At 34.4% G+C, this 22885-nt stretch overlaps 1 protein-coding gene and 1 long non-coding RNA gene across 6 annotated transcripts; one reads left to right on the top strand and one right to left on the bottom strand.

Annotated features, from left to right (window-relative positions):
- Positions 1–4549: 4549 nt before the first annotated feature.
- LOC133859516 (uncharacterized) lies at positions 4550–8459 on the bottom strand. 2 transcript variants are annotated; one of them, XR_009898766.1, is made up of 3 exons: positions 8160–8459; positions 7724–7927; positions 4550–5056 (listed from the first exon to the last, which is right to left on the bottom strand). It is a non-coding gene; the product is annotated as an uncharacterized LOC133859516 (long non-coding RNA). The 2 variants fall into 2 exon arrangements; XR_009898767.1 differs by having other exon boundaries at positions 7724–7881; positions 8160–8452.
- Positions 8460–10253: 1794 nt separating this feature from the next.
- On the top strand, positions 10254–22593 carry LOC133861945 (uncharacterized). 4 transcript variants are annotated; one of them, XR_009899093.1, is made up of 17 exons: positions 10259–10527; positions 10670–10753; positions 11061–11134; positions 11226–11259; positions 12819–12877; positions 13759–13873; positions 13983–14020; positions 14893–14990; positions 15211–15266; positions 15448–15733; positions 15889–16004; positions 16130–16186; positions 18094–18159; positions 20323–20397; positions 21542–21632; positions 21787–21887; positions 22026–22593. XR_009899093.1 is itself a non-coding variant. In XM_062297777.1 (16 exons), exons 1-15 carry the CDS (start codon positions 10405–10407, stop codon positions 21602–21604), a joined length of 1344 nt encoding a protein of 447 aa, XP_062153761.1. In that variant the 5' UTR covers positions 10260–10404; the 3' UTR covers positions 21605–21632; positions 22026–22593. The 4 variants fall into 4 exon arrangements, 1 of the variants encoding a protein (XP_062153761.1); XR_009899092.1 differs by having other exon boundaries at positions 21757–21887; XM_062297777.1 differs by lacking the exon at positions 21787–21887 and having other exon boundaries at positions 10260–10527.
- The last annotated feature ends 292 nt before the right edge of the window (positions 22594–22885 follow it).

The raw sequence follows: 22885 nt of genomic DNA, 5'->3' as shown, positions 1-22885 counted from the left end.
AAACTTGATTAAATAATAAACTATTATATTATTATTATTATTTTTTTTAAAAAAAAAACTATATAAAAAAAGAAGATTCTATTTGAACTCTTTTGTTTTAAGCATTAATTTATTATATATAGGTTATCTTCCAATTCTGGCGTTTCTTCCAAGAAAGTGAAAGGAAATTGTAATCCCATGTTGGACCTTGATTAATGAAATATACCTATCTTAATTATTCCAACACTGCGTGATGACCACGACTGGGCTATCAGTCCACATTTTTGACCTTTGCTTCACTTTAGACGATAAGATGATAATTGATAAGATTTAAGAATTGAAATTTGAGACAACCACACATTGCCACATCAAATCTGACCGACGAATAGTAGAAGGAAGACAACAGTCTTAATTTTAGAATTATTCCCTCTGAATAAAAGGCCATTTTCCTACCATCCGCTTCACAGCAAACACATCCCATGAAGTGGTTACCAATCATATATTGTGGTGCCAATCATGCTATAAGTTAAAATTGGAAACTATAGAATATAGAGTCAAGCCCTTATACATCCGTACATGACCATTCACATAATATTGTTCAATTTCAAAATATAATTAATATCTATGATTATAATCATTGACATAATCAAAATGGATCATAACATCATTTATTCAACTAAATATGTATAAAACTTTTTTAGTGTTTATAAAAGGAAAAGATCTCATTTTGCATAATTGAAGAGTTTGATTTGTTTCATAAGCATTTACATACTTTGATTGATTATTTTCACTCTCAAACATATTTTAATATTAAGTATATTGAGTGATGTGAAATATTTTTCACAACAGCTCATTTTTAGTCAAAAAAAAAAAAAAAAAAAAAAAAAAAGAGCATGGGAATTGAAACAACATACCTATGATATAATCGCATGACCTGTTATGATTCATGTATCTCAATAAGTGGCTAGACAATCCATATACATATACATACTAGCAATTTGAGAAACAAACAATCCAACCATGACAAATAAAAATGAAGCCAAGTAGCCAACAAGTTAGCATTTGCTAACTAAGGTTGACCAAAAGTCAAAACAAACATGCGTAAAAAAACAACTAATCGGGACTATATTTTTTTTATTGGACAGCTTTAATTTTTTTTAAACTAGGTTAGAGTAAATTCATTTTACCCATTTCGAATGCAAGTTTTATCTATTTACTTTATTCTTATATTATTATTATTATTATTATTTTGTAGATTTATCTCATGAATACGAATTGTAAAAGATTTGGAAAAAAAATACAATTTAGCCACCGACCAAACTATCACCCTTTTTCTGGATGTACTCTGACCCTCCAAACTACTAAAACCTTTGAAAAAGACCCATTTTGATGAAATATCTCCATAATACTATTGCCACGTGTCATTTTTTAATAAGAAAAATTCAAAAAAATAAAGAAAAAATTCAAAAAAAAAAATACTATAAAAATTAAAAACTATTTTTTTTTTTAAAAAAAATATATTGTGATCAATCGGAGGATGTACTGCTTCTTTTCAACGTCGTTGTTGGGCATGATGCACATTTGCAACTAGGCAAACTCGTCACTGCCTCTCCGAATGCGGACATGGCTAATTTTCTATCTTTCGATGTCTATAAAATTGATCTTTTGAAGACCTTGATCAGTTTCTGACGGAAAAATGGACAGTGATCAGAGGGGCGTCGGGAAGATCGGGTCGCGGTTGGGAAATAATGCCACCCCAAACACTCATCTTTTTTTTAAAAAAAAAAAATTAAGAAATAAAATTTTAGTTTTTTTTTTTTTTAAAAAAAAATTTTGATTATTTTTTAATTAAAAAATGACACTTGTCAAGGGTATTATGGAGATATTTCACCAAAATGGAGCCTTTTTTCAAAGATTTTAGTAGTTTGGGGGGTCAGAGTGCAAACATTGGTAGTTTAGGGAGCCATCTAAAGAAATAGCATAGTTTTGGGGGCTAAATTATATTTTTTCCAAGTGATTTTCACAAAATGAAAAATACAAGGAATTTAATTGGAAGGTGAAGTGCGCATTAATGTGAAAGTTGCCAAAAAGGAAGCCAACAACAAAGCCATCAATGTTGAAAATGTTTAGGGTCCGTTTGGGTTTCCGTTTTCAAAAAGTGCGATTTAAAAAAGTGATTTTTAAAAACACAGTTAAGTGTTTGGCAAAATAGTAGTTTGGCCTTTAAAATCGCAGGTTAGCCTTTTAAAATACTGCGTTTTCAAAAAATCACCTCATTGCCTGTGATTTGAATAAGCACTTTTCTGCGTTTTTCAAATCGCAATTTTTAAAAAATGTAATTTCTAAACTGTTCATTTCCTGTGATTTAGTTTTAAATCACATTTTTTCTCTACGAAATCACAATCCCAAACGCAGCTTTAGTGATTATAACTTCATTTTTGTTACTCAATTGGGGATCTCCAAAAATTTCAACAGTATGTGAGGAGCCAAAGGATAAGGATTTTCTACAATTTTTTTAAAAAAAAAATTATAAATTTTTAAATTACACAATTTAAACTGGTTTTAGACATTGAAACGTTTGAAAAATGCTACATATTAAAAGAATTTACAGAAAATCTCCATCCCTCATTGTTGATGGTAGCGAATGTGGATTAATTAGAATCCTCTACAACTATTAATTTTCTTGAATTTGGGAGAAGTTAGGCAGGTTATTGTGAGAAATGTTAAGAGGCTTGGTGGAACATTTTTTTGCCTAGACATAGGTTCTGCTCGAATAGAGAACCCTATCTCACAGAAAGTACAATTCTCCTCCCCTCAACCAAAAAAAATAAAATCACTTATTGAGCTTTGGGGGTATATATGGAGTCATTTATCAATAATGATAATGATATATTATTTTAGATGATTTAGTCATATCCCTATTCTTCCACACTTCTATAAAGAACGTTTGTCACGGGAGATGAAAAGCAACAATGAATTATCCCATATTTTTTGAAATTACATATTTCTTCTCATGAATATTATGGGATTGTTGTATGGATATTTAAGGTCCGTTTGGGATTGCGATTTTAAAAAGTACGATTTCAAATCACGATTTTAAAATGTGCGATTTGAAAAAGTGATTTTTAAAAACGTAGTTAAGCGTTTGGCAAAATCGCAGTTTAACATTTAAAATCTCAAATTAGCCTTTAAAATTCTATGTTTTCAAAAAAGCATCATCTTACATGCGATTTGAAAAAGTAGATTTTCTACGTTTTCAAATCGCAATTTTTAAAAACGCAATTCCCAAACGATTTAGATTCTACGATTTGGTTTAAAATCGCACTTATTGTCTACAAAATCGCAAATTCTAAACACACCCTTAAAACAACTACTTAACCATTTAACTTCTATTACAATTATGAATGATTACAACTATTGATCAACTCATATATATATCTTTTCAAATCTTTGGTTATTATTATCTTCAACTATGAATGACTCTTCATTGTTTTCATTAAAATGCTTGTCATTATTGTTGTAAGTTGAATTTTTAACAACCCCTGCCGCCATCACCACCACCACCTCCACAACCACCAATGCCACCTCCACCACCTCCACATGGACCACATTCACAATTGACAAAATCGCAATCATCACAGTCGCCTCCATCACCGCTTTTCTTTTTGCGAGGTGTTATCCACTTTTGTTTTTGCAAGGTGTATTAGAGTTATAATCACCTGCAAGCAAAGATGGCCATTGATATAATTGAGAGGGACATGATAATCATGCCGAGCTAAAGTAGGCCATTTGAACTCTCCAACGCAATGCCTGCATCATTGGCATGGGCACCAACTAGAGCACCAAAATCTCTCGTCATTTGTGGGATTTAAATCGTTCTCTTGCTTAGCCTTGATCGAGTTAAACCATTTATATATATATATATATATATTTTCTAAGATTTCATAGGTCAATAGCATGCGCCTCAACGTTATTGATCACCTGAGCTCTCCAACGCAATGCCTGCATCATTGACATGGCACCAACTAGAGCACCAAAATCTTTCGCCATTTGTGAGATTTAAATCGTTCTCTTGCTTAGCGCTAATCAAGTTCAACCATTTATATATATATATACTTTCTAAGATTTCATAGGTCAATAGCATGCACCTCAACGTCGTTGATCCAAGTTTAAAAACGTGTACTACTTGACGATCAACATGCATGTTTGGTTGAAATTTCAAGCCACACGTCTGTCTAATAACTTTCCTTCAAATATAATTTATTTCCCTCCCATATTTTATTATGTTCGTGTCCTAATTAATGACATTCTTCATTGAACTTTAATTTCATTTAAGAGCTTATTCAACGGCTGTCCCTTGTATCCAGAGCTCTACCCGTGTATATATATATATATATATAAATATATTAGTTGAATGGCACATGCAATGCACGTGCTTGGTTCTCATTGTTATGTATCACTATAATTATTAACCTTATAATTTTAATATCATACATATATTATAGAATAGATTTAATATCTAGATTATTAAATAAATATACATTGAATTTTAAATGTGATACACCAAAAGAAAACTGAAGAGAGTTACTTTAGATAGCACATATACATTTCTTCAAACCAAAAGGTACATATATACAATTGTAATTCTATCAAATGTTTCTTCATTATAATGCATCATGGACCTTAAAAAGCATCATGTATGAATTATCACCATTATAGCATATCTATTTTTATATTTCTCTTTCAACGGTCCTAATAACCTATACATAAACACTACCAAATCAGTCTTATAGACAACAATTCCACCGCTCCATAGCTGATGTATCTCATTTTAATTTAACATGTTGGAATACATTTGTGACAACCACTAAATGAGTAAGCATTGCCCCTTAATGCTTTTATTACCAATTAATTAAGGACTTCATTTTTTTAGGGGGGCATGAATGACGATTTCATAGACAATATTCTTCTCTCGAAACCACCACCAACCTGCCAACCTGCATGTGCAACAGCTCTGGTGGAGACCCACGGGTGTACTCCCTTGTAGCTTGTGAACCAAACGTCATGCTAGTATTATCTGTTAATCAAACCAAAACAATAAATCAATTTGCTAAATAGTTACGGTTCTTGGGAAAAAGAAAAAAGAAGAGGATATTTCTGTTAGTATTTGTTTCCTTTTTCTCTCCCTAGACTAAAGAGGCATGCCCTTATCTTAAATTTCACAAAGCTCTGCTATCAAATTTTGAAACTATCATCATTCATCAATAATGAAACTATTATCAATTAGACATATATATTAGTTTCCAATCAACTACTTGGCAAAAAAAAAAAACACCATTTCCTTGAAACAGTAAGAAAAATCCATCGAGGAAGTTGCAAAAGAAGCAACATGTCCATTTAGAGCAGATGTATTAGGTGCATTGTTAAAATAATAATAATAATAAAAAATAAATAAATAAAAAAACCCACCATTTCCTTGAAACAGTAAAAAAAAAAAAAAAAAATCCATCGAGGAAGTTGCAAAAGAAGCAACATGTCCATTTAAAGCAGATGTATTTGGTGTATTGTTCATCTACAGTATACTATTGTTCTCTTTTTGTGCAAAGTTAGTAGTAAAAATCAAAGGGCAAAGGAAAAATGAGCAATAATGCGTAACAAATAATGTAAAAAATGATTCCAGCCAAATTTGAATCCCACCACATGCACACACCAATAGCTGCAAAATTAAGAATGACTCAAAAGAAGCTTCAATGGGATCTATAAAACACACAAACATGAAGAACAATAAGTAAAAATGCATAAAGGCACTATAAAATAGAGAGGACAGTCCTGACTGTCATTGGTTTAATAACTGGGCTGTAAGTCTCGTGAAAATCCACTCCTTGGTGCTGATGCTAGCCTTTGGCTACGAGACGAGCTTTATACCGCTCAAAGGCCGATACCTCTCTATTTATATATCGGCAAGGCAACTTAGTTATCTATTTTCTCATTTATGTGGATGACATAATAGTAACCGTATCCAACACAGCTGCTGTAAATTTGATCATCACCAAGCTCAATGCTGACTTTGCTGTAAAAGATCTTGGAGATTTGCACTTCTTCTTGGGCATTGAGGCATTACCGGTTTCCGATGGGTTGTATCTCACCCAACGAAAATACACAGCTGATCTTCTAATACGCAGCAAAATGTCTCTTGCAAAACCAGCCAGCACACCAATGTCCTCAATCTGCAAACTTTCAGCCTACACAGGAGAAATATTTGAGGATCCCACATTATATCGCAGTATTGTTGGTGGCTTACAATACTTGTCATTTACAAGACCAGATATTGCATTTTCTGTGAATCGAGTTTGTCAATTTATGCACAAGCCTCTACTCCCTCATTGGCAGGCTGTTAAACGTATTTTGCGATATTTGAAACAAACAATTTCTCATGGGTTGCTCATTACCCGAAAATTTCATATGAATTTATCCGCTTATTCTGACTCCGATTGGGCTGGAGATCAAGATGATTGTCGATCCACAAGTGCTTATTGTATTTTTTTGGGAAATACTCTCATCTCATGGAGTTCACGGAAACAACAAACAGTTGCACGTAGTAGCACTGAAGTTGAATATAAGGCACTAGCGAATGCCGTGGCTAAACTTCAATGGATTAAGCAACTCCTCAGTGACCTTGGGTTTCCACTCACTCAAAATCCAACACTATGGTGTGATAATATTGGAGCTACTTATTTGTCATCAAATCCAGTCTACCACGCACGAACCAAGCATATTGAAATTGATTTTCATTTTGTGCGTGATCGTGTTGCATCCAAAGAACTTACTGTCCGCTTTATCTCAAGCAAAGACCAAAAGGCTGACCTTCTCACAAAGCCTTTATCTCATGCTCGATTTGCTACTCTTCGTGACAATCTTAACGTTCACATTCTCCCGTTGCGATTGCAGGGGAGTATTGAAGACTCCGTGATAGACAAGGAGTCTACCTCATCATCTACCAACCAAGATACTCAAGATCAGAGTAAATTTGAATCATTTGAATAAGCAAGTAGTTCACCTCATCTCCAACACTATCTTTCACTTATGAAGATACTCAAAATTAGTGTTAGTTTCAATATTGTTATAGATAAACATAGTTTGAATTTTGAACTTGTAACAGTCCTAGCTTAGCCATACTTTCTATCTTGTAAAGCTTATTTATATTGCACATACGGTTCAATTGAATTTAAGTAGTGAAAACATATTCACAAAAGAATTGTCTCATTTTCTTTACAATTAAACTCACAAAATTAAAACACTCCTTTTATCTCAAAGCAGGTGCTGAGATTTGAAATGGCATGATTTAAATGAAAAAGGAAAAAAAAATATATAGTTTTCCTAAAATATCCTTTACATTAGTAGCACAAATTTTTATAAGAGCCTTGTTTGCTTTCTGAAAAAATGTGAGGTAAATACAGGAAGTTGAAGAAGTATGAACTTCCACTTTTGAAAAGTTTCAAATATTTTGAGCCATCCCAAAAAGGAAAGTTATCATCTATTTTCATACGGATGGAAAGGTATATAAAGACATTAAAACATTAACCAACTTCAGCAGAACTAAATTAAAGAAATTAAAAACTAAATTGTAGGTATGTATTTTAATTTAAATCACAATCTAGTGAATACCCAGATCCCCAATACTCCAGAATCCAACAAAACCAACTAAAAACCAAAGAAAACAAGCAAGTAAGCTCAAATTCCAGACCTTGATGTACGTGAAGGATACCACCGCCAAATTTAGTGCCGCTCTTGTTGTGGAACTCCATCCAAGCCCTGTTCTAGTAAAATCACGCGCATTTCCACTCCAAAGTGTCGTTTGGGGACGAGGTAGCGCCCACGAAGCTGGGCAGAAGGTCCACCGGTCTGTTAAGCGAGTTGAGCATTAGTATGTTGGCGTGTGCTTATAGCTCTGATATCATAAAACCCAAGAAAATAAAATAAAAAATTTAAATTTTTTTTTAAAAAAAAAAAAAAAAAATCTGAGCAAAAGCAAAAACCAAGATGAGTGCAGAAATTTCTGTAAAATATTCAAAAACCACCAAATCATACAAAACTCAACAAAAAAATCAACCAAAAATAAAAGGACACAACCAAAGAAAATAAGAAGAAACCAGAAAAAAAAAAAAAAAAAATTGCCTTACAGGGAGGATTAAGCTGGAGCCTCCGCCTAGTCGAAAGCAGAGATTTGGCCATAGACGATTTGAAAGCGGACTCGTCCTTTCACCGGCTTCATGAATCTGATTCTAACCAGAAACCGTAGAGGCAGAAGAAGAAGAAGACAGAGGAAGCAATTCCCACCTCTACCAAACGCATCAACTTTTGTTGATGCGTTTGGTAGATGGAATCGTCCTTCGGTATGGTTGGTGTCCTTCACGGCATGGGTGTTCTTCTTTCTGTCGAGAAGAATCGAGAAGAAGAAAGAAACGGCTGGAAGAAGAATGAAAAGGGAGGAAATACCTAAAACGACCCTTAAAATATCCTATCCATGAGAAAACTAACCAGGGCAAAAAGGTAAAATCGTGCGGTACAAAAAAAATTGCGGAAAAAGAAAAATTGAAAGACCAAAAATCAAAAGACAAAAGCATCCCTTAAAAGAGTCGACTCTTCACAAACTTAAAGAGCAAAAGGGTAATTTAATTTAAAAAGACACAAATACCAAGTAAATTTTTTAACCAACCGAAGGGTAAACCGGGGCAACATAGTAATTTTAAAATGTAAAGAAAGATTGAAAGAGAAAAATAACCCTGATTTAACTCTAAAAGAGAAAGAAGAGGGCAGAACCGTAAATCTAAATAACAAAAGACAACAATAACCCTGATGAAACTGGTGGTTCCCGCTGCCCGCTGAGAGAGGCTGTCTTTGGGAGGTGCGTGTATCTCATACGCCTCTCAAGACGGCTCCCAACCCTCTTCCACCTGATTCTCTGCTGTTGTTGTTTTTTTGTTTTTTTGGACTTATGTTTTGTATCATTCTCCTCATGTTTATCTATGTTGTTTTGGTGTTTTGGTCTTTGTGATTCAATACACCTATGAAATTACTTTCAATGGTGACCCCGGCTTTGTGGTATCTGTGCCTCGAGTCAAAGGGCCCGCATCTTCGAAAATATTGCATCCACGTAATTTTGTTCATAGTTTTAATTTTGGGTTGCCTACGCCCTCCTGTTTTTGTGTTTTTTTTTTTTTTTTTTTTTGTAATTGGTTACTATTGTATTTATAAAAAAACAAAAAAAAAAAACAAAAAAGTATATATATATATATATATATATATATATTATGAGGAGATATAAATTATTCTCAACAAAATCCAGGGGATTGTAATAATAGGAAATGAATTTGGCTGATGTGCTATAGTTCTTTTAATTGTTCAAATTTAATTCCAATTTTTTTTTTCGTAAAAAATAATAATAAAAATAAATAAATCTAAACGAATAAGATGATAGGAATAGGCAAATTTAATCACCTAATCAATATTTTAATACATCTCCTTACATGTGACTCCACACGTAAAATATTTAATTGAAATTAGGTAAATGACAGAGTCAATGTTTGAACTCAAGACCTTTGACTCTGATATCATGTTAAATCATCATTTATCCTAAAAACTTAAGCTGATAAGAAGATGTAAATTTAATATTTTAAAAAATGCTTTAATAGAAAAGGTACAGCCTTATAATATTCTTTGAACGCCGTCAATAAGACTTAGAGTGAATAGTATGATTAGGACAACACCATTAGTGCTATATAAAAATAGAAGGGATTTGATTCTTGTACAATACCAATACAACAACTGCACAACAACCCCTCACATGAGGGTGGACCCCAGTATATGAGATCCACCCTCATGTGAGGAATTGTTGTACAGTTGTTGTATTGGTGTTGTAAATCTAACATTTTTCATAATGGAAAAATGTTTAGTTTTATTCTTTTACATATGAGATTTGATTCCTACACAACACACAGTGCCCCACTCCATGTGAGGGGGTGTTGTGCAGTTGTTATTGTGGTGTTGTAAATCTATCATTTTTCTTTATAAATTTACTATTGAATCTATGAGAGCATATATTCAAAAAAAAATGTTCAAAAAATAAATATTTAAATGCTCAAAAAGATACTAAACACATCTCATAAAAATATTTCCGTGATTACATTTATATTAATTAATTATTAAAAATAAATATTTAAGATAAAATAATTGAAAAAACGAGACATTTTTCTAACAAAGAATCTCAATACTCTCTCTCTAATTTATTTTTTCCTTGTTTCTAGAAAATCTCATTAATTAACCATCGTCATAGTGAGACTCATAGAAGTGGCAAAACCATGGGAGTTTGAGTGGGACGAGAGACAGAGAGAGAGCTTTGTGTTGTATTTTCGGAGCGAGCGAGAGATGAAGGGGAAGGGAATAGCAGTTTCGAGCCCTAAGAGCGGAGAAGACACTGAGAAAGATTCCTCCTTACCTACCATCAGATTCTCTTCCCGAAATGCTTCCTCCAAATATGACTTCGTCAAGGTTTTCTTGTTTCTCTCCTTTGGTTTTCTCGGCAACCAATCACAAATTGATCGATTCTTTGACTTGTATACTCTTTTAGTTCTTTAACTTGGTATGGACTGATTTTTAAACTTTTTTTTTTTTTGGTTCTCTGTTGTTATAGGTAAAGGTGTGGTTGGGTGAAAATGCGGATCACTACTACGTTCTATCCAGATTCTTGCTCAGCAGAATGTTAACTGTCACTAAGGTCTCGAATTCACTCCCAAGCCAATCTTATTATTATTTTTTTCTCTGCGTTTAGCATCCTTTAGAGCTGTTTGAAATCAATATCACACTTTTATTTTGTATTATTTTGTGTGTTTAGCATCCTTTAGAGATGTTCAAAGTCAATATCACGTCATGTTGATAGTGAATATGTTGCAATGCACTTGTCTCGTTCAATTTACCTCTGCTTGGGATAATTATGCCTGTTGTTTGCATTCTGCAATCTAAATTAAGAAGAAGCCATTGCAACTGGAATTTCGGGGTTGTTTTTTACTACTTGCTGGTTGCAGATTCCAAATCATGTAGCTATCAAAATTGCTCTTGAACTCAAGAAGCTGCTCATTGACAACAGCCTTCTAGATGTGTATGCCGCCTTTCCCTTCTTTGTTTTGTTTTTTGCTTCTTTTATCCAGATTTAGCTAAAGGTTTCACTTGCATGTTGTGTTATGTTGCAGCTCCCAGTCTGATTTGGAAGCTAATCTGTTTAAGGTATGCTATCTGTACTACTTAACTGACTCCCTGCATTTCAGGGTTCTGTTTTTCCTTATGATATTTGCTTTCCTTATTCTTTTCGAAGCTTTCGATGTACATGGGAATCTGAATTACATATCACTATGATGTTTCTGGCAGTAAGCTCATGGATAAGTTCAGTGTGCAACTTAGAAGTTAGGCTCCTAGGGCATTGTTAAGTTGTATGCAACTTTAGAGCTTCAAATATGAAGTTCAAGGTACTTTGGTTGAAGGCTGATGTGATTGTTTTCATATAAGTTACCAAAGTTTCTTTTCCATCATGGGATCTGCTCCCTTTCTAGAATAGCTAATATCAGTAACCCATTAATTTGGTCTTACCTTTATTTCCTTATTGTAAGATTGGAATACCACTATTAATGATTTAAAATGTTATGGGGTATTAGTTGGATCTATATGCTCTTCCAGGGGTTCATATGAAAGTCCAATGGTTCGTTTTTAAAACTAGGTCACAACTTCTTAATGTAATGTAAGTAAAACATCCTACAGTGCTGAATGTTTAAGTGGTGTACACATGCAGTTTTTTCTTTTGCTTGCAACAGCGAATTCGGTTGCATGTGAAAATGGCCTCACCTTGCCCTATGAAAACCACATCCGATGGCCCGCCTATGCTTTATGTGTTGCAGCTCTCCATTTGAACATATTCCTTTATTGTCTTTGAGTTGATGTGCCTGGTTTGTGAGCTTTGTGAAACAAAATTCATCTCTGTTGCAATGCTGTATTTGTACATTTTCAATAAATTAACACCATAATTGCCTCCATTAAGTTTAGCACCGCCTTTATTTTGAGCGTTCTCATCATAGTTGTTATCCAAGGGTTTCAGTGTTCAGGTTTTAGATTTGACTTTTGATTTTGAAACAAATGGGGAAGGGGGAAACTTTTTTTGACAAAAGAAAACTATGAAAAAGGTAAAAAATTAAAGAACAAGTATTCTAAGAAGTATGTGTATAGATATGTGTTTGTGTGGCTATATATGGTTGAGAGGATAGGAATTCACATTCTAGAAAATTGCTTTTTCCTCTCATTTCCGTGAGTGAGTTTTGTGCCCTATCTCATGGATTTTGAGTTAAACTCAGACGTATAATTTTTTTCCTTGGATCCAAGTGTGAGTTGTGGCTTTGGGTTTATACTTGGCTGCATCAAACTAGCTTTTGCAGGGTTGTGTTGTTTGTTGTATGGTTGTTATATTGATAGATATTAGGCGATGCTCAGAACCAGGTCAGGATGAAAGAATATCCTAGGAGACGGCATCAATCACAAAGATATGTGAAAACAAAATTTGATTGACATTCTGCTCTTTATTACAATCTTTTCAATTTTAAATTAAATATTGACTTGTTCATAATTAGTCCTCAACTGGTTGTGGAAAAGAAGGGATTTTTCTTAGATGAGAGAAGGTTTGGTTGCCATTACTGAATATGAGTATATTGGAATAACAGTTGTCAAAAGTAGAAAACTTCTTGAGTTTTTGTAGATATTGGGTTATTTGCATGAGTATTCTAACAAGTCAAGATGCGCAGCTTATGGAGCGGCGGGGTTATGGGGAAGAGTACATTAGTCGATACAAGATGATGACCAGGTTAGCAAGCATTCTCTCAAGATAGCGCTCAATATTTTCCAGATTACTAGTGGCCTCTTTCACTAAGTGTTCTCTTCACAGTTAGCTGCATAGTAGTTCATTCCTCATTCTGCTTTTCATATAAATTAATGCTCGTTCTGTTGGTTTGTTTGTTGATATATGTTTCATTGATTTGTTTGTTAGTTTGATGTTTTATTGTTGTCAAGCTTTCTTCGTTTGGAAATAGTGGAGCTTTTTGGAGATGATATTATTAAATGGCTATTTGCTACATGCACCTTTTCATGTAGGCTCTAGGGTTGGTTTGGAGTTTAATAGGCTTTGGGCTGGGCTCATGTACAGCCTGTTTTCAGAAATCTTCACTTCTGATAACTGGATAAAGAAATAGCACATTCATGTGAACTGATGTTGCATGAAGTGGGTAGAGGAGTCAGTTAATTGCCTTCTTTTGCATTGCTCAGTTGTATGGGAGCTGTTGTGTTTGGTTGTTCTCTTTTGAATTATCTTGGGTTTTGCCGCACCTAGGCTTAGGGATAAGGTGGCATGGGTGTTTCTGGTGGTAGACATAAGCAACCAGCATGGAATGCAGCATTGTAATCCTTGAGTTAGTGTGTTTGGTTGGGAAACAAGCTGTCCTTTGAGGGGTTTAAATATTCTTGCTTGATCAGAAGGCATCTTTCATCCTGTTTCTCTTTTCCCTTGTTGCTTGATCTTATAGATTCTTTACATTTACTTTTCTCGCTTATGTGGTTTTTCTTGTGAATTTTTGTGTACTTGGGTTGTGTCCCTTAGATTTTTTAATAAATTTTTGTATTTATTTGAAAATTTACATTTATGTTAACTATTTTGTTTTATAGTAATGTTGTATTTCTTGTCACCTTCAGATTTCACCACCAAAGAGTGCCATTGGTAATTCTTGTATGTGGAACTGCCTGTGTTGGAAAGTCTACCATTGCTACCCAACTGGCCCAAAGGCTAAATTTGCCGAATGTCCTACAGGTCCTTTCTTATATTTGTAGAGATAGTCTGCCTCTTTCTCATTCATATATAACTCTTTTTTGGTTATATAATTATGCCTTTTAACATCTGTGTTTCTTAATTGTTACAGACAGATATGGTGTATGAATTGCTGCGAACGGCGACAGAGTAAGTCCTGAATTTATTTATTGCTTTGCTTAATCTCATTGCGCGTATTTTCCATTTCGGATTGTAGGAGCTTATTGCTCAGAACAATTCAGAACTCTAAACGTAGAAGAAAGACAATCAATAAGGACGCTCCTTTTTTTTTTTGTTTCGTTTCGTTTATGCTTCTCATGCATCAGGAACCTATTACTGAGGTTATATGGTTGACCATCCTAAGAGCCCTTCTGGCTGGAAATCCACAGCTGAAAAAGTACCAAGTGACCTTTGTCTCTCTGTGGACTTTGATAAGTAATCAATAAATATCATCAAAAGCGTAAAGGCGTCCCTAAGTACACTGGAAAATATCATTAGATATCATTCTCTGTGGAGTGATGCTTATTAGGACAGTTTTATTGTAGCATATGTGTTTTTTCATTTGCGATTGGTGGATACAAATGGAATTAAAGTATGGCCCTATTGTTGGTGATGTTTATTGATTTGGCCTACTTGTTGGCGATGCTCTTTTTGCATTTTACTTGAACTATTCCTAATGCACCAGCTCCTGAGAATATAAATTGGTATTTGGATGGAAAAAGAAAGAATCTTACCATAGCAGAGGATCATACCACCCATACTCTCTTAGTTTTTGCACTTGTTTTACTTCAGTGATTGGTAGTAGGAAGTTATATATCCCCTGGTAAATAAAGTAGGGTGTCATCAGAGGTAGATACTTTCTTGAAATTATGTGTTATATTAACAGTTTACTGAGCCTTATTACTGCCCCTTTCATTTGAATGTGAGCCTTATTACTCCTTTTGACAACTGAGCCTTATTATTGCCCCTCTTCTTTTTGAGACTGAATCAGAATGCTTATTCTCTTCTTATATCTGATTTAGTGCACCATTGGCATCTACTCCTGTATGGGCCCGAGACTTCAGCTCCTCTGAGGAATTGATCACTGAATTTTGTAGAGAATGCAGAATTGTCCGTAAAGGTAGTCTTTCAGTTATACTTTTAAGATGCGGAGAACTTTTCCAGAGAAATGATTTAGCTTTTGTGATTTGCCTTCTATAGATTTTGAAATGCCATTAGATAGTAAGGATTTTATAAGTACTTAAGAGCATCATATGGAGTGTCTCTCTTCTTCATGGGAAATTATGTCATTGTACTAGCAAGTGTATTTGTTATTGATTTGCATAGCATTTCCTTCCTAGGTTTGGCTGGTGATATGAAGAAAGCGATGAAAGATGGGAAGCCAATTATAATTGAGGTGTGTTTACTGTTTAATTATTTGGATCCTCTAGTTGTTCACCCCCTTCTTCCCCCCCCCCCCCCCCCCCCCCCCCCCCCAAGGGTGCACCTGTTGTGGTGTTTTGATATAATTAGCATTTTCCCATAGTATGTTTTATTTTATGATTGACCTTTTACATTGTTTTTTACCATAATGGCAGGGAATGCATTTAGATCCAAGCATTTATTTGATGGATGACGAAAATAAGACACCTGCTAACATGCTGGAAAAATCTAAAGAGGCTAATCATGTATCTGTGACATGTGATGATAGTACAGCGACAGAGATTGAAAATAATTCTAGCAGTGTTTGTGGAAATGACAGTAAAAAGAGCAACTGTCCTGGGCATGTGAGCTCAGAAGAAGGGAGTTCTGCTGATCAGCTGAGCAAAGTCTCGGATACACTGGAGTCTATCAACCTAGCTGGAAATGTATCTGGGAGCAAAGGTCAACTTACGCTCTGGGTTCTGCTGTCATGTTTAAAATTGTTTAGATCCCTTCTGAGATTGCAGACTCATGTATGCGTATACTTGCATGATGAATGAGTGAAAAGAAATACTTCTAAGATGCAACGTTATCTGATTGCTTTTCTGCTCACACAGGTGAAACTCTTAAAGATACAGAGACTGGTGGAAATAGTGCTGTTAGGAAGGAGAAGTCTGGTGCTGAACCAATAATTGTACCTATAGTTCTGAAGATGTCTGAATTTGATCATAAGGTGTGGACATGTTTTTATGCACTTTTTGTGGTTTTTATTATACTATAATGTAACTTCAGCTAGGTTTTTTAAAATTGAGAAATAAGAACAAGAGCGGCGAAAATATAACAAAGTTAGATGTGCAGGCATTACTGGAGGAGTGGATCTCGACTCGTATGTTTAAGGATAAATGTCTAGTCCAGGTACTAATGATTGCGAAGTTTATATTGGTACCTATTTAGTAGATTTTTTAATATATGGATCAGGTTGTACGTTATTTAGCTGTAAAGTAATATAGGGTGAATACACTGCATTATTGGGCATGCATGTCTGAGAAAAATTCAATTGAAAAGAGAAGATGAAAAAGTCAAATGTGGTTCAGCATGGCATTTGTGTGTGTGTGTGTGTGTGTGAGAGAGAGAGAGAGAGAGAGAGAGAGAGGGGGGGGGGGGGGGTGGAATTTTTTTTTGGGTGGGAGAGGGGTGGGGGGATCTGTTAGCCTAGTTTTTCTAGTTTTGTAACTTCTATATACTTGCGTTTATATATGGTAGTTAATAGTATATACCTATAAAGAAAATAGAAATATGGTTTATACTATTAACTACCATATATAAACGCAATGTGGTCATGAAAATGTAAACAGGAGTTTAAAAAGGGTAATTTTAGTGTGATGTAAGAAATAAGGTGCTGCATGCAAAGAGCTCAAAATCTCATGTAATTCAACTGGGTTACAGAGATTAGGTCCTTTGTTTTTCTACTGTTATGTAATCTTAATAGAAAAGTTGTAAAGAGTAAAGTTGACAAAAATAATAAATAAGAAATAGTTTCAAAATATATTTAAATTATGCAATTTAGGAGCTTGCTGGCATCCAAATCATTATATTAAGTGGGGAAGGCAGTTTGGTTTCTCCCTTTTGTCCTCCCCAAATTTTTCTGCCTTTCATTCCCCCCTTTCTAATATATGAAAGAGTCAATCACTAGTAAGCCATTGTCCCAAAATTCTAGTCTTGGCAACATAATGGTGCCCTGCTTTGGTAATGGCAACTGGTAAACAGAATGTGTGCCTTATTGTATAAGGGACGTGGTTGACTATTTTGAGCATAAAACTACTTGTGTGAGCAGAGAATACTTATTTTTTTTTAAAAAAGGATGAGACAGAAATTTCAACAGTCTGGTGATCCCTATGTTTTTAGAAAACAGACATATGAAGTAACGGAAACATGGTTAAGTATTGGAAATAAGAAATTGGTTAAAGAACTGGTTCAACAAATAATTAATTAGAGAAACGTGGTTGGTCATGCAAAGGAAGAAGAGGGGAAAGAAAAAAGAAGAAGAAGAATTGTAGAAGTCAAAGAAATGTGTTATACTTATGCATGATATGGAATGGATGGTCAGGAGTTTTCAGTTGAAAATCATATTAAAATTTCTTGAAAGGGAAAAGCCAATACAATGCATATGATATAAAGAAGCATGAATTGCCATAGTTGTATACTATAGAATGTCTTTCATGAAATTTTGGTGTTTTTTTTTTTGTGTGTGTGTGTGTGTGTGTGTGTGTGTGTGTTTATTAGTCTTTTTCTGATAAAATTAGATTAGAAATGGCTGCATATGTTGATTGGGAAAGTTGATCCAAAAATTGGATTAGGGAACACCAAATAAGTTTTGCTTCTCCACTAGAATATAGGTTGGCAATGCTTTTTAGTAGAGATTTTTGCTTTCTAGCAAAAAGAAAAAGCATTAACAAAAAACTCCACAAACAAAGTATTCACAGAACATCTAAAACTACTTCCACCCTTATGTCACATGACAACCAAAAAGTAAAAAGAACCCTCTGAAAAGTTTTATCAAACGAACCCCTAATTTTTCAAAATTGGTTGATTATTTAAAGATATAGCACTAATTAATGCAGTCCAACCATGTGTATGCAAAAGGCCCTTTTGGTTTTGGTCAATGATGAGGCATGCTATTATCTGGAACCTGTCCATTTCTCATATTTTATTTCCTTTTATTTATTACTTCTTCGTTTGATTCTGAATTGCCTTTAACAAGATTAGTTTTCTTCTGATTTTTTTTTTAATACTTTTCTTCTAAATACTTCATTTTTTTACAGGATAAAGATAAGCTAATAACCAACTTAAAAACCATTCAGGACTATCTTTGCTCGTTCAAGTCACAGGTATGCCAATTCATGTTTGTTTCTTTTGGTTAATAGGAAGCAAGCAGGTTTTCCATTGTCTTTCATCTTTAGTAGTAATTAAGAGCTGACTTAATTATATTAAGGGACCTTCAAATAAACAGATTAACAGTTTTAGGGTGTTTACTAACTTTAGAGATGCTTGGTAAGAGAGGTGCAACATCCTTTTATGTAATTAAAGCTTAGTCTTGTCCTTTCATCTGTTAAGTGTAGAAAATGCTGAAAGCTGTTTCAGGTTTCAACTTTTGATTTCAATAATTTAAAGCATCCAATTAACATGAGGAAAATACAAGTTTATGTGGCTATGGTAGTTAGATGCTTTGTTAAATTACAAATTATTCCAAAAGCTTAAGCTTATAGGAAATAGTAAATTTAATAATTTAATTAATACTTTAGTACTTCCGCTTATGTGTAGGCTCAAACTCTTCCTCAACAAGTAATTGAAATGAGAGGTAAACTGTGAAGTCATGGTTCAAACTTAGAACCTCTACTGTGATACCATGTTAAATGACCAGTTATCCCAAAAGTTCAAGCTGATTAAAAAGATTGAATTTAATCATTTAATTAATACTTTAACATACTTATTTAATCTAAAGGTTGTAGGGTCAATGACCAATATAAAGAGGGAAACAAAGGGAAAAAAATGAAAGATTCTTGTTCGAACTATTTAAGTTTCATTCTACATCACAATTTCAGAAATTTATTTCCATAAAGATATCTTTTCACCGTACATCAGCTTTTGAATTTCTAGTTTTCATTCAGTATTGGGATAGTTGAATAATCTTTTAATAATGAACAGCATGAACTTATGGCATTCATGACCAGAACACAAAATCTTTACTTGGAACCACCTTACTGGAGTGTACGGATTAATAGGATGTGGAATCATGCTTTTGTGGCTTAAACTCTCATGCTTATGAAGCTTTTAGATTCAAATTCGTATATTCAGATTCGCAGAAAAAGTGGGAAAGTGGTCCTATTCTTGGTTAATAGTTCCTAGAAGACTTATCAAAAAAAAAAAATAGTTCCTAGAATATAAAATAAACTGAAAAGTTTTTCTGGGCCAAACAAGGTAGGAGGATTATTGCCGAGATCAGATTGTATGTCTTTATTGTCAGTTTGGTGCCGCTTTTTGCAATAAAGCATGGAGCAAGACAGAGGAGAGGGCTTTCAAATCATTTGTTTGATAAGTCCTTAGTTGTCCTTTTATTTCATCTTTTAAAGCTTAAACAAGTAGATGTGATCATGATCTGGAGTTACATTTGTGCCATTACATAAGGTCTAGAGAAATATATTTTCCAAAAAATATAATATAGTTTAAAATTCATGATATTTTGAATAGCTGAGATCTTACTGGAGATTCTAGCTTACGAGATGACAGGTGTTTTGGGTTTGAGATATATATATTCTGTCAAGTTTGCGACTTCAAAGTCAAAAGGATTTTTTTTTTTTGAATTTCTAATTTATTGGATTTTTATATAGGGTTTTATTTTTTATTTTTATTTTTTCATGGAGTTTATATTTCCAGGTACTAAGAAATTAAAATTGTTGACTAAGAGAGAAAAGGAAGTAATTGTTGACCCCAGGGCTTCTCCCAGGTTCAGGATAAAGTGTTGTATATGAGTGATAAATGTAATTATTGCAACTGTAATCCTACAATGAGAAGTTGAATTGCTGGATCAGTGAGCTTAAATTCACTTGGAAAAGTTCGGTGAAGTTCAGCTACAAAGGGACATGATATCATTGAGTCCAAGTTCATGATAGTTTAGTGTATCAGTTACTTTTTCGATTATTGAAATTTTAATCCTACAATGAATAGTTAAAGTGCTGGATCAGTTGGGTATTACTCAGTGTGAGATTTGTTTTTCTTTAAATGCATGTTCTTGCCATTGATATCAGTGAGCTTAAAAGCACTGTTATCTCTCCTTACTGGATTTCAAAGTGCCTGCAACTAGGAGCTTCACCTTCCTCATAATTTTAGGATTCTGTATAATAGTTACTCTTTTTTAGGGATACCCAAACTTCCCAATTGTTTGTAATCAGGAGTTTTAGAATGCTGCTTTCCGTCTTTTTCGTCATTATTTTTTTGGGTGATAAGTGTTAATTATTTTTCCTACCTAATTTTATTTCATTTTCTTGGAATAGGGTTTGACGGTTGTCAATATATCACCAACGGCATTCCCACAAACACTGGATTGGCTGCACGGTTATCTTCTTCAGGTATATTATAAGATGCTGGCTTGTCTGAAGGCAGCAAGATGATATTCCATGGCTGCATTAATATTATAAGATACTGAGCTCTTCTGTCCATCTGATTGCTCTTTCCACCTGGAAAATATGGTTTTTGATCCCAGCTGTCTGCTCTGAAGACAGCTTTTTGGTGTTGTCTTCATAAACAAAGAGATTCAAATGACATGATTACTGGGGAATGGTACAAATGCATAACTTAGGTTTTGATAAATGAGACAGGTTGTGACAGAGACACAACTTGAGTCCTTGTGTCTTCACCCACCTATGAAATGTATAATTCTTGAAACTAAATGTAGTGCTAAAACAGTTTGACTTCATGGTTGTCTGTACATCAAGTTTCAGGGCTAAATTGCTCACTGACTGGATTTTCGCATTTTATTTAGATCTAGAATTTGTTTGGCCAGTTTGAGGCATATTCTATGTATTATGTATCCGAGGTTAGCCAATAATATTTGAAGGGAGCTGAAAGATATATTTATGGGATGGGCCTAAAAAAAAGTTCAAAAAGTATTTAGGCGATGGTGACCTCATCTATGAGTGGAAGGTTCAAGACTGGATGGTCAGGGCTCTTTGCCTATTATGCAATTAATTGGCTTCATTTGGCAGTTGTATTCTGGGGGAGTAGGTTGACTCATATAGTTCCCTTATTCCATGTGCTTAGAGTTCAGTTCCTCTGGAGGTGGGAACAAACTCCTCACCAATACTTTAGCTGTGCTAGCCGCTAGGTGTTTTACTTGTGTGTTTCCTTTTTGTCTCCTTAGCTACAATATTACATAAAACCCCAAGCTTATGTTTTCTTGGTGCAATGCGTTTCCCTTTTGTCTCCATCTCATATCATAATTATCTTAAAATGATCCTGCATTATATTATTAGTGGTTTTCTTTAGCTGTGCTAGGTGTTTCCATTGTGTGTGTGTGTGTGTGTGTTTCCTTAACTAGGATATTACATAAAACCTAGAGCTTTATGTTTCCTTGGTGCAATGTAGTTCCCTTTTGTCTCCCTCTCATTTCCTGATTATCTTAAAATGAGCCTGGATCATATTGTTAGTGGTTTTCTTTGTTTCTGGAGCAGAATGTTGTTCTGATTCCTTTCCTTGATAATTATTTTTGTACAGTGTATTGAGCAGGGCATTTCATCTGAGTCCAACGAAAAGGGGAGACAACCAGCTGAAAATTAGAACACATGCTGATGTTAGCCTGAGAGAGGTATTAAATGAACCTTCAATAGTTTTAAGCTTTATTACTGAATGTGTATTATGTATAATAACATTTTCATTTATAGGATTTTTTTTTTTTTCTTTTTTTTTTGCATCTCTTGTATACTAACTAGGTCTACACCCTTTATTACTTATCCAAGAAGATGATAGGAAAAGAAAAGATTGCAGAAAGGAGAATGAAAAATAAGGTGTCTGTCAAAGATGCTTTCCATTTTGAGGTTTTTATTCAACCGGGAAGAAAGGGGTAAACAAAGATGAACTAAATGGCTCTTAGTTTTCTAACATATCTCTGATATGCTAGGAAATAAGTGATGACTAATGCTACATATAGTTCACTATTACGTCTTTCACAACTTAATTTTCCTTTCCCTCTCTCATTCAGATAGCCCTCGTAATGATCTAAATTCAAATGGGGAGAGAGACCAAAATCCGTAAGGGTTCCGGGCATGACTACATTGGGAAGTGGCTGGAAGTTGGAGGACCAAATGTCAGGAAGTGAATGTAAAGCTGAGCTTTTCACAGGGACCTTTCTTGAGCCTCTAGCCGTATGAAACTTTTCTTGGATAAATGAAGGGTCTTGGGAGTCGTAATCTTTTGATTGCAATTCGGTTTCGCTCCAATTGCAACACCCTGCACTTCCTGAAATCCAGGTGCCCGATTTTTGAGACCAGATCATTCTCTAGAAAGCATGCGTGCAGGGCTCCAGTAATGGTTGGATAAGTTATTGTTTTATGATACTTGGTGTTCCCTTGGTGTTTGAGACGTTTTACAAATGTATTGTTACGATTAGGCCGTATTCTATGGTTACAATTCCACCGTATTATTATGTTTTTATCAGTTCACCATTTTAGAAGGGGAGGGAGGGGTTATTCTGAAGTCTAATTGTATGATGTGATTTGTATGCATTGAACTCATCTTTTTCTTCGCATTGTAATTATGCTTGAAATGCATTCTCTGTACAACCCCTCTAGATAAACAAAAAAAGATGCAGCTGTCATTGTTCCCCGTTTTTCTTGTTACCATTAAAATCAAAGCCAACTTTCTTGAGAAACCGTGTGGACATGACTAGTTGAGCTACATATAATTTTTGATAAATTAAAGTCTGTATAGGCCGGATTAAAATGTCTTGATACCGTGCGTGGGCATAGTGTTAAGTTATTGAATACTAATAGGTGAGTGGAGCTGTCAAAAGAGAAAAGACTACAATGTCAATAAAATGGGCTGTCGTGGACGTTGGTTGCG

This window comes from Alnus glutinosa, chromosome 2, assembly GCF_958979055.1.
Source record: "Alnus glutinosa chromosome 2, dhAlnGlut1.1, whole genome shotgun sequence".
NCBI lineage: Eukaryota > Viridiplantae > Streptophyta > Magnoliopsida > Fagales > Betulaceae > Alnus > Alnus glutinosa.
The sequence above is the reverse complement of the archived record's forward strand: the minus strand, read 5'-3'. Positions and strand labels throughout refer to the sequence as shown.